This window comes from Amblyraja radiata, chromosome 26 (genome assembly GCF_010909765.2).
Source record: "Amblyraja radiata isolate CabotCenter1 chromosome 26, sAmbRad1.1.pri, whole genome shotgun sequence".
NCBI lineage: Eukaryota > Metazoa > Chordata > Chondrichthyes > Rajiformes > Rajidae > Amblyraja > Amblyraja radiata.
In genome coordinates, this window is record NC_045981.1 from 16,647,352 (window position 1) to 16,660,181 (window position 12,830).

General features: G+C 41.0%; 1 protein-coding gene across 1 annotated transcript in view; it reads left to right on the forward strand.

The window, feature by feature from the left end:
• Positions 1–673: 673 nt before the first annotated feature.
• Positions 674–12,830, forward strand: part of sirt7 (sirtuin 7) — a 33,003-nt gene continuing 20,846 nt past the window's right edge. Inside the window, exons 1-3 of the mRNA XM_033044325.1 lie at positions 674–866; positions 5,920–6,057; positions 8,822–8,926. Of these exons, the coding sequence (XP_032900216.1) occupies positions 777–866; positions 5,920–6,057; positions 8,822–8,926 (333 nt within the window). The 5' untranslated portion in view covers positions 674–776. The remainder of the gene's footprint in view (positions 867–5,919; positions 6,058–8,821; positions 8,927–12,830) is intronic.

Sequence of the window (12,830 nt, forward strand, 5' to 3'; positions counted from 1 at the left end):
CTATAATTAGGTAATTAACTAATTATATGCTTTCATTTCAGGTCATCCAAGTAAGATGTTTCATATTTGTTTCAGAATGCTTCAATCTATAATAACTGAAAATGTCATTCAGTTCTCTTAATTTTTAAGAAAGTTATGGGCTTTTGACAGTCCTCGATCACAGCTTTTGTGTTAAGTCAATGGACAAGCAATAGGGAACAATATGGTAATTGCCGAGTATGAAAATGGCCATAACTTTTTTAATGCTGAAGATATGAAAGTGAATTAGGTGTCAAATTAAACTTCTATTTATGCTTTATCTGATGAGATAAATTGCAGAATTGATTTTTTTAAATTTCAAAATTTTGTAACATTGCTAATATATACATAGCAAAAACTCTTCATGCATTATCTTCAATTCAATACTATATTCATTCCTAGAATATAGGATTATATATATATAGATATATATATCTATATATATATATATAGATATCTGGATATATATATATATATATATGTGTGTTTTATATATATACACACACATAAATAAAATTGAATATATATATATATATTCCGAATAAAGTTCATTTTTGAACAAATTAAGGCCTCCAGGAGGCGGTGGGGAGGTTCGGACCAAAGATACTAGAGCTCCTCTATAATCGTTGGTTCGGACTCCGACCGCGGGTGGCCGCTGTGGGTGGCAGCGCTGCCCGGCTCCGCGCTCGGGCCTCTCGGTCCGCCGCGCACTCTCCGTCTTTAAAGGGCCCGACGACGCGGGCGCCCGTCCGCCGGCGATGGCCGGGGTGTCGCAGAGGGAGGCGCGGAAAGCAGTGGAGCGGCGGCAGAAGCGGGCCGTCGAGGAGCAGCGGGCCAGGATCAAACTGGTCAGGTTCCGCCGTTTACTGTGCTCGGCGTGGGGAGGGAAGGAAAGATGGAGGGAGAAAAGGAAGGGGGGGAGAGAAGAAAAGAGGGAGGAAAGGAAGGGAGGGGAGGAAAGGGAGGGAGGGAGGGAGGAAAGAAAGGGAGGGAGGGAGGAAAGGAAGGGAGGGGAGGGGAGGGGGTGAGAACCGTATTTTTCAGTGGGACACAAACATAAAGCCCATTCCAGGTAATTTATAATTGAGTACCATTTCTCTATGTTCTACAACACTCCACAGGGCCCCCACCAGTCACTGTGATAGTCCTAATGTGGTTTAACGCTCCAAAATGCACCATCTTGCACTTTTCTGAATTAAACGCCATTTAAAAGCATTTACAATTCCTTGGACCAATCACTCACCCGATCAAAATCCTGCTATAATTCTTCTTAACTTCCTTTGCTGTCTGACATCACTTATTTCAATGTCATCTACAAAGTTGCTAACCATGCCTTATAAATTCTCGTCCAAACCATTGATGTGGATGACAAACAGCCCAAGTACCACCCCAAGGCACACCATTTGTCACAGGCCTCCAGTCTGAAAAATGATCTTCCACTATTACCATCATGTTTGCTATCATCAAGCCAATCTTATAGCCAATTAGCTACCTTGCCTTGGATCCCATGTGATCTAATAATAATAATAATAAATTTTATTTTTATAGCGCTTTTCTAAGACTCAAAGTCGCTTTACAATAGTAACAGACAATAGCAAACGGAGAAGCGGCGAACAAACAGCGCCAGCGTCCTCTCCGTGCAGCACATAAAGAAAGAATACAGACATAACAATAATAGACATTTAATCGGAATAACATATAATCGGAATATAACAAATAATAAAGACATCACAGAGACACAAATTAAAAACAGAATTCAATCCAAAAACAGAAAATCAAAAACACAGTGTGAAGAGAGAGCAGCGGCAACCAATTCGTGCCAGCGTCCACTCTCCCTTCACGGCAGCCATCTTGGACACAGACTTACAAGACTACAGTTAGACAAAAAAAATCATCCCCCCACAGTGGATAGCACTATGGGGGAAGGCACAATGTCCAGTCCCCACCCCATGTTCACCCCAAAGTCAGGCCTATTGAGGCCACCGCAATTGCCTCTACGGAGGCCCGATGTCCCTGGCCGTTCTCACCGGGTGGTCTTGCCCCGGCGTCGGGAGAGTCCTTTCGGCGGCTGGGCCACTTGGAACGGCCGCTTTCTGGTTGGAGCCCGCAGCTGCCGAAGCCGACAAGGCCGCGCCGGTTTGGAGCTCCCAGGCTCCAGATGACAAAGTCGGCGCCGCCTCTCCGCAGCCCGCAGCCCGGAGTTGTTGCTCTCGGCGGTCCAGCTCGCCAGAGCTCCAGCGCGTCGCTCCAGCGCGGCGACCCAGGCAAGGCATCGCCCGCTCCGCTCCGCACCAGCGCTCCAATGCCGTGCCGCCGCCGAGGCCGAGGTGCTGGGCGGTTCCTGCCAGGAAACGGCGCTCCAAGCCCTCAGGTAGGCCACGAGGACGGATCGACGGGCAGCCCGGAGAAGAAGCTGCCACACCGACCAGGTAGGGACCTAGAAATTAGGTTTACACCTACCCCCCACATTAAAAAGACCATATCCCCTACAAACAAAAAACAGGACTCAGTAAAAACTATAAAAAAAACAGATTTAAAACGGACGGCTGCTGGCTAGCAGCCGTTCACCAAGATGGCTCCTCCTAATCTGCCAGAGCAGCCTGCCAGGTGGAACCTTATCAAAGGTCTTGCTAAGTATGTATGATCAATGTGGCCCTGCCCTCATTAACCTTTATTGGCATGTCTTCAAAATATTTGTGAACTTTATTGGCATGTCTTCAAAAAAATTGCATAAAGCTCTGCTGGCTATCTCAAATCAATACTTTTTTATCCCTCAGATTTCTCTCCAGTAACTTGCCCACTGCTCTATAGTTTCCAGGATTTTCTGAAATAAAGGCACAATATTAGCCACGCTTCTGTGTTCCAGCACCTCACCCATGGCTAAAGATGACACATATATTTCAGCCAGGGCTCCTGCAATTATTTCTCTTATGACCCACAGTGTTCTTGGATATACCTGATCAGGACCTCGAGATGTGTCTCTCCTCGTATGTTTAAGATATATTGCACCTTCTCTATTATGATGCTGATTATTGCCAACACAATCCCATTGACTTTTCAGAGTTCCTTGGCCTTCATGTTGTTCTCCATAATAAAAGCCACCATAACAAAAGGAGAAAAATTTATTGAGGACTTTGTCCATCTATTGTGGTCACTGAGGTGTCATTTCTCTCCCTCGTCACTAATCTTTCTATTCTGACAAAGCTATCTTATACCCCCTTTTTGCCCTCTTGGGTTTCTTAACTGTATTCCCAACACTCTTCTGGGGATTCACAATGGCAACTGTCTGTATCTTGCCTATGCCTTCTCCAATTCCCTGACCAGAGCCTCAAAATCTACTGCCAGCCTAACCCTTCACTGTAACAGTGACACCAGAACTCTTACTAATTCACTTTTAAAAGTCTTCCACTTGTCAAACCATCCTTTGCATACTCCAATCAATGTTTGCCAGTTCCTGTTTAATGCCATCATAATCCTCCAATTTAGAACATTAATGTGACCCAGTTCTGTCCTTTTCCATAACTATTTTAATACCAATAAAACTATGATCACTGCTCCCAAAGTGCTCTCCCACTGATACCTCAGTCGCTTACCCTGTCCCATTTTAGAAGAGTAGGTCAAGCTGTATTCTCTCCCCAATAGGGCCCTCTATATATTGCTAGAGGAAACTTTCCTGAACATACTTAAATTTGAAATACTTGCGAAGATTTCACTATTCACTGCAAAGGAATATCACATGCCAGCTCTATTCTCCCTCGCTGCTTATCTGCAAATGTGTCCAAGATGACCAAATATGGATCTTAATTCTTGTACACCTTCCTCATGCATTCAAAGTTATTTGAAACACACCATTGACCAGAGAGGGTTAATCAAAATTGTCTTCTTGAGTGGTCAGTTATTCAATAAACACCACTGTCATAGATGAAGGTAGATGAGTTTGGAGTTCCTATGCTGGAAAACACTATGAATTGGTTTGCAGAATAGTGCTTTCAGGCAATTATGGAATTATTACTGTAATATACTTTCAAAGTGAACAGTGTTGTAGTGTATTGTACTTGGCTCTGGCCAAACAGCTAAGGAGAGCAAAATTGGTGCCATGATGCCCCTAGAAGTGTTGTGATTAATTAGTCATCGATGGAGACCAAATTTGAAAAATGAACTACTTTAGTGATATAAAATGCCATTTTCTATGCAGGGTTGTCTGAAACTGAGGTTTAAGGTAGGGTGGTGGGGGCTGGGGAAAGAGTTTTAAAAGGGATCTGAGGGGCAACTTTTTCAGAGGGTGGTGTGTTCGTGGAACGAAATGCCAGAGAAAGTGGTAAAGGCAGGTACAAATGTGACATATAAGACATTTGGGCATAAGACATTTGTCGAAGAGCCTGTTTCTGTACTGTACAATCCCGTAAATCTCTGATTCTAAGTGGGTAAATTGCATTTCTTAAATTGGCACGTGCTTATTAACTCTTTTCCCACTTGATGGGTGTGCATCCCTTAACCATTAAGTTCAATGCAACATATTTCTAATTAGGATGGAGAGAATCATGGTAAGTGCCTGGGGGGGGGGGGGTGGAATATTATGCATCTATGCTTTAATTATATAAATGTTTGCACTGGAAAACATTTCTTTTTTTAGACCTTCATTACGTGATTAAAGCCGATGAATAAGTATCATGTTGTCCTTTAATGAGGCATTAATGGCATTCTTCCAGTTTTATCCTAATATTAAAACATCAAATGCCTGGAGAGGTGACATTGTTATAGTCATTACCACATGGTGGCAGTGCCATTACATAATAAATTACCTGTTGCTTTCCAGCGTATTTATTCTCCACCATTGATCTTTTAACACCAGAGATTATGTATTTATAAAATTGCATTTTAATTAGTTTCTGTAAAACATAGGTTGAAATTTTTTTGCTTTCACACAAAATGCCTGTGTGGTACACAGTTGCCTATTTCTACTGCACAGCCACAGGTAGGTAACAATGAGGATGAAAAGGATTCTAAATTGCACTGTGTCAATAAGATTTTAGTTGTGGGTTGTGATATCTGAATGTTGAAAAGCCCTCGGCAATATAATTTTCTTCCTAATGTTACATGTGCATTAATTTTAATGGATGTGCAGGTTTGTAAATAAGTTTAAAACAATTGCACTATGGAAGAAATTATAGCCTGTGACCTTGCGCCTAGAGGGCATATTGAGTTGTGTACCTTGCATAGATTTGACAGTTGTGCAGAAATTTGAGATCTATGAAAAATGGTGAACAGGAATTGCAGGAATGAAATGATAAAACTCATCTGACTTGGCCTCTATAGTTTTGTAATGCAAAGGTTGAGTGTTTCCAGTATCTATTAGGTGATAAACTCACAGAATCAAGTATTTTTTTCATTGAGAATTTTCAAACTGTTTTTTTGGATGTCCAAATTGTATAGAGTTTAACCTTAATTCTAAAGACACAATGGTTGTTACATTAATAATTTGAAATTGTGAAGAAAATTCTTTTTTACACCGAAGATAGACACAAAACGGTGGAGTAATTCAGCAGGACAGGCAGCATCTCTGGAGAGAAGGAATGGGTGACATTTCAGCTCGAGACCCTTCAGACTGAATCGGGGGAGTCGGGTCCCTTTCCTCTGATACTGAAGAAGGGTCTTGACTCGAAACATCACCCATTCCTTCTCACCAGAGATGCTGTCTGTTCCACTGAGTCACTCTCGCATTTTGTATACCTTAGAAAATGTCTCTGTGACTGCAAAACCTTTGCCGTTTTGAACACTGTTACACCTGCCTGGTCTAGATTCATTTTATAATAACTCAAATGTGCGATTGAATCTGCATCAGCAACAACTGGTGGTAATCTGTTACTTATTTTAAAATATCCCTAATTTATTCTCCTGCAGGTCTCTACAATACTTCAAAAACCAGAAGAGCTACGAACAAAGGATGACGTCACCCTGCTTTCAGCATGTGTTGACACTGTGCAGGAGTTGGAGAAGCGAAAACAGAAGACTGAGGCACGAAAGAGGAAGCTGGAAGAAGTGGGTAATTTATACAATTTCTCGTACATGGCTACTGAATTCCTTTCAGATATCGATTAGGTCCGGCTCGAGACCTTTTCCTGATAGACACTGGTTTATAATAGGGAATCAATTATTAAAAAAGCTAGAGATATACACAAAAAGCTGGAGTAACTCAGTGGGTCAGACAGCATCTCTGGAGAAAAGGAATGTGACGATCTGGATCGAGACCTTTTGTCACATTCCTTTCCTCCAGAGATGCTGTCTGACACTGAGATACTCCAGCTTTTTGTGTCTGTGTTTGGTTTAAAGCAGCATCTGCTGTTCCTTCATACACATTGAAAAAGATAGAACTAGTCTGCAGTTAAGATCAATACCTGTAGTTATTTCAACGGCGTACAAATAGATTTGTATTCCATCGCATGTACAAAATCCCACAGCATCCTATGTACTTTCAGCTTGTAACCTAATCCTTTAATTATAGCCACTTTTGTACTGGGGGAATACTGGCAGCCAATTAGCCATTAATATTGTCCCACACTCACTAAATAAAATAATAGGATAATCTGACGGCTTTGTTAAAGGATAAATATTGGAAAATATTAAAAATAACTTCCCAGCTATTCAAAATAATGCCATGGGTTTTTTTTAAAAATCTATTCGTGGCACTAGATTAGCTGCTGCCATCAAGTAATTTTTTCAGAAAATCCAATGTTCCTTTGGGGAAAAAAAAAGTTTCGAGAAAATCTGAAATAAAAACAAAATGTGCTGGGATACTCAGAAGGTCAAGTAGCATCCACGGGAAGAGAGAAAGAGTTGTTGAAAGATCCTGATCCTGAAATGTTAACTCTTGCACTCTTCACAGTTGTGAACAGTAAGCAATTGACAAGAAAAAGTAACCAATGCTATAGGTTAAAACAAGTAATGGTACTTCCAAAAGTGGAACACATTCCTGGTCTTCTAATTTTAGTGTGGACTATATGCTCAAAGGGGCAGCATGGTGGCGCAGCGGTAGAGTTGCTGTCTTACAGCGCCAGAGATCCAGGTTCAATCCTGACTACGGATGCTGTTTGTACGGAGTTTGTATGTTTTCCCCATGACCGCATAGGTTTCCCCTGGGTGCTCCGGTTTCCTCATGCACTTCAAAGACATACAGGTTTGTAGGTTAATTGGCTTGGGTAAAATTTGTAAATTGTCCCTAGTGTGAAGGATAGTGCAAACGGGCGGGGATCATTGGTCGGAATGGACTCAGGCGCTGAAGGGCCTGCTTCCCCTCTGAATCTCTAGACTAAACTAAGACCTTGGAGTAGGGCCATAAAGGATTTCTGAATCAAGGGAGATGCAACTGATACAATAGTTCTCAATGTTGGTGGCCCTTTCACTACATGTTAGAGTTCAGTACAAAAGCAAAATGTTGCTGCTGCGTGACAACCGAAATGTGGGGAAAAAATGAGTACTGGAAATACTGATGAGTGGCCGTTTACTTGAAATGTTAACTGTTTCTCATGCCACTGCTGCCTGATCAGCTGGGTATTTCCTGCTCTCACGACCTTGATTATTGACTATTATTGGAACTGAATGTAAAGAAATGAAAGAATGTAATTTTCACTTTCACCATAACAATGCATAGTGAGAAACTATTAGCACTATTATTAGTACCATGTGTCCAATGGTAGCACTCTTGTCTATGATTCAGGTTATAAATTTACCCCCATTCAAATAAACGATAATGTACGATGATATTGAGCTGTTAAAGAGGCCCCTGCGGTTTTGCAGGCCCATTTAATTTGAAGAGCAAGGGAATTCTTCTAGTGTCTCACCTAATATCTATCCCTCAATATATATTGCCAAAAAGAATAGCTAATCATTTATCTCGCAGTGATTTATGACCATGGTGTGCAATCTTTATCTACCCAGAACAGCGATAGTTAAACTTCAAAAAGTCACTTAACAGGTTTTGAATAATTTGATTATCTGAGCGTGTGAAGTAGACCATGACCACTTGTAGATGCACATCCTTTCTTTGCAAGAAGCACAATTAAAACTTTCCCAAATAGATTATAACTCTCACGGAGAATGCAATACAATGCTGTCATCAACAGAATTAGCCAAATTTCCAACACGTAAAAACAAAAGCATGATTAACTTTTCTACATTTATTTTTGAACATAAGCGCATAACGAGGCAAGGCATATCAATGCAAGTTCACTTCATTGTCATAGGTGTCATAGTTCAAATGAAATATTAAACCTAGGCCCTGCGGTGCCTATTATACTGCTTCTTAAGTTAAGAGTTCTCTTGCTCTGGTAGTAAAATATCAACACAAGTAAAACAGATCACTTTTCTCACTTGGTGGCATAGGTTTCAGGTGAGAGGGAAAAGGTTTAATAGGCACCTGAGGGCAATTTTTCCCCAGAAGATAGTGGGTATATGGAAAAAGCTGCAAGAGGATGTAGTCGAGGCAGGTACAATGACAACATTTAAAAGACATTGAACAGGTAAGCGGACAGGAAAGGTTTAGAAATGTGGGCCAATAACAGGCAAATGGGATTAGTTTAGATGTGGCATCTTGGTTGGCATGGACAGGTTCGGTTGAAGGGTCTTTTCTGTACTCTGGCACTAATTTGAAGTCATGGGGGTATTAAGATTAGACTGTCAAGCCTTTAGAGCGTTTATTTAACTAACTTTAAGTGATTTACAGAGTGTTATTCTGCAAGATGTTGATGCAGAAAGGGTGCATGTTAATTCTTTAATTCCTGATATTTTTTTTGATTTTCCTATGTAGGTCATAGATGAACCTGATGAATTGAAGAAAAAAATTAACCTGCTGGCAGCAGCTATTCAGGCAGCACGATATTTAGTGATCTATTCTGGCGCTGGAATCAGCACGGTAAGGCAGTCATGTAACTAAGCTAGGAAGAATTAAGAACCTGTTATTTAGAGCTCATTAGAACCAACTGTTGAAGCAGCACTTTGTACTCAAGGCAAAATGAAAATGTGACTAGATGCTGCAATCTGCAGGAAATAAAAACTACTGGAGGAAATCAGTGGGTTGAGCAGCATCTGTAGAGGCAAAGCGATTGTCAATATTTCGAAGATCCTCTTAAATCTCTCTCCTCTCATCTTAAGCCTATGCCCTCAAACTTGGAATCCTCTAACTGGGGAAAAGGCTGTGTTCACTTTATCAATGCTCCTCAATATATTGTACGCACTAAGGTCACTCACAACTCAGCTTCCTACTTCCCAAAGAAAAAAGTCCCAGCCTGTTGCCATTGCTATCAGAAGAAACCACCAGAGGGCAGAAAAATATACCTTTCCTTCAGATAGATGTGACCATTGTGAAGGATTTCATTAATTTACATAGCATTGAGTATCCATGTAATAATTACTCTTGAGTGGTGTCGTTTTCTGGGATAGGATTTGTATAGACTTGTGGTGAGATGCAGAAATTGGTCGCATAGTCTGTATAGGAAGGAAGCAGTCTATTTTGTTCAGTGGGTCTTTGAGTCATGGTTGTAGTTGTACAGCACGGAAATGGGCCATTCAACCCACCACGTCCTTGCCACAGCTCTGAACAAGCCTCATATCCCTTGTCAGTAGGTACTTCTCATTTTGTTCCTTAAATTCTTATTCAACTGCTCTTAAATGCATCATGCTATTCACGTCAACCATTTGTAGTGGTATGTTTTCACATTCTCACCATAAAGTAAAATGGTGTCTCTGTTATTATTAACACCTAACTTAAATGTATGGTGTTTAGGTTTTCTTACAAATGGAAACTTTGATATATCGACTCCACCTAAATATTATCATCATTTTAGAAAATGGGTCACTGGGTTAGATCAGATTCAGATTCAATTTTAATTGTCATTGTCAGTGTACAGTACAGAGACAACGAAATGCATTCGTTTGCAACGAAATGCATTAATGTTTAGATGGTGGCAGAACCATCAGCTTTTTCAATATTTCCTGAGTTGTACTTCTAATTTCCCCACACCTCATATTCTACCACTTTTCTTCACACAAGGGGCAATTTACAGTGACCCATTAACCTACCAACCTACATATTGAGCACCCAGAGGAAACTGTAGTCACCGGGAGTATGTGCAAATTCTATCCAGACAGCCCGAGGTCAGGTTTGAACCCAATTATTGGTTCCGTGTTATCGGGTCTCTTAGATGTCCCACGATGCTGCCACTGCTTACGTTATTCTTTATGTCCGATTTGCACTCTCTGTTTTTTCCACTGTAGACTAGTGAAATTAATTACATTTCATTTCATATTAAACAAAGTACAGGAGCATATATCAGACCAAAGATTTTTAAGAACATTGAGATTTCAAAGAAACAATCGGGGAAAGTGAAAGTAATTTAAAGTACTGTAAGTGAAGTATTGTAAGGACCATTTATCACTGCTTTTAATGAACTGGCCTCCATAATAAGATTTGAAAAGAGGATTTGATATTTGCCGTATGTTTAATTCCATTCTCAACTTCAGTAACTGAATAATTCAATTCCTTCGTGCAACAAAACTTGAATAATGGAGAAACAAGAATCTGCAGATGCTGGAAAGTTGAGTAAATTACAAACTGCTGGAGGAACTCAATGACTCGGGCAGCATCTGTGGAGGGAATGGACAGACGATGTTCGGGTCAGGACCCTTCATACAGATGGGGTAGGGGAGGAGAAAGATGGAAAAGAAAAATTGGGTGGGGCAAAGCCTGGCAAATGATAGGTGGATACAGGTGAGGGGGAGTGAAGAAGAAGGAGGGGGATAAAAGGGAAATATGGGACACGGGAATGTGTGATGACATACAGTGGAGAGAAAAGGAGCTGGGTGACTAGACTGGTGGGAGAAACGTCTGTGTGGGTGGGTGGGGGAAATAGAGAATTTGATATTCACACTATTGGATTGTAAGTTCATATGTCACTGGTGCAAAATTGGGCCATTCGGCCCATCGAGTCAACTGCCATTCAATCACGCCTGATTTATCTTTCCCTCTCAACCCTATTCACCCGCCTTCTCCCCATAACCTCTGACACCCTTAATAATCAAGAATCTGTCAATCTCCACTTTAAAAATACCTAATGATGGCCTCCACAGCAGTCTGTGGCAAACTTCTGACTAAAAGTCCTCCTCATCTCCTTTCCAAAGATACATCATTTTATTCTGACAGTGCCCTCTGGTAATGGACACTCACCAGTGGAAATATCCTCTCCACATCTGCTCTATCCAGGCCTTTCACTAGTCGGTAATTTTCAATTAGGTCCTTCCCCCCCCCGGTCCCCTCCCTCACCTTTCTAAATTCCAGCAAGTACAGGCCAATTGCCAATAACTCACATCATGCATTAACTCCTCCATCCCTGGGACCATTCTTGTAAACCTCCTCTGGGCCCTCTCCAACGCCAGCACATCCCTCCTCAGATATGGGGCCCAAAACTGCTCACAATATTCCAAATGTGGTATGACCAGTGCCTTATAAATCCTCAGCATTACATTCCTGTTTTTATATCCTAGTCCTCAAAATAAATGCTAACATTGCATTTGCCTTCCTTACTACTGATTCATCTTTCAAATTAACCTTTAGGGAATCCAGCACCAGCACTCCCACGTCCCTTTGCATCTCCGATTCCTCCATTCCTCTCATTCCTGTCACTTCACCACACAAACCGGAGCATATCTGTGTGTCATGGTTGGTTAAGATGTATGCTGCCATCTACTGGGACTTTCTGCCTATGCTGAACAATAGGCATAAGAGTTTGACAAACGTGAAGAGCAATTTTCCCTTTAAAAAAAAAGGAATAGATCTTTCATCTCCCGTGTCATTGAAGTAAAGATTCTCATTGTACTTTCAAACGCAAGATCACCTCAATCAGCTTTGGTGCCCTTTTTGTTTCTGTAAGGTTTACTATCCGTTTCAAATGTTTCCTGTTTATTACTTTCTCAACTAGAAAATGTAGCGCACTTAATTTGAGAGCAAAGATAGTGATCGTACGATAGTCGTTTGAGCCCTAGACTCCCAGCATTGTTTCCTTCCTAACCAAGGCACAGTATGAATGGCCTGTCTGGTCATTAGCCTGTGAATTAGGAGATGGATATATCATATTTGTCTATATTTGTCTATGTTGTCTGAAGAAAACTGTCCCAACCAGCTACGTCGACTGTCCATTCCCTCCACAGATGCTGCTTGACCCGCTGAATTCCCCCAACACTTTAGGTTTTGTCCATATTGTGCTGCCTGGAGGGTGAAGGTGAGTGGGTCTTATGTGTGATTTCTGATCAACAAATAAATGATGGCCAAGACTCATGAGTATTCATTTACTTTGTTTGCAATCTTCATTTTGTGGACATTAGTCTTCTTCTTGCGTTTGAGGCAGCAGATAGTATGTAACGCCATCCAGACGCTGTAGCCAGTTCAATGTCCTGTTGTCGGAAACCGCACAATTACCACACTCTGCTTTGGCACTTCAATAGATATTTTAAAGTAATAAGTATTTTTTGTGTATATTTAAAAAAAATCCAAGCCTAGAACACAGTGCATATTATCTAGGTAATATTGAAGAGTATATTTGCATATGATTTCCATTCTGACTTTATTTTTGAGTAATATCGGTTTTACTGACTATTTCCTATCTAAACCTGAATCTCAAGTTCATAAGTTAATTAGTCATAAGAGCAGAATTAGGCCTTTTGACGCATTGAGTCTACACTGACATTCAATCATGGCTGATCTATCTTTCCCTCTGAACCCCATTCTCCTGCCTTTTCCCATAATCCTTGACATCCTTACTGAT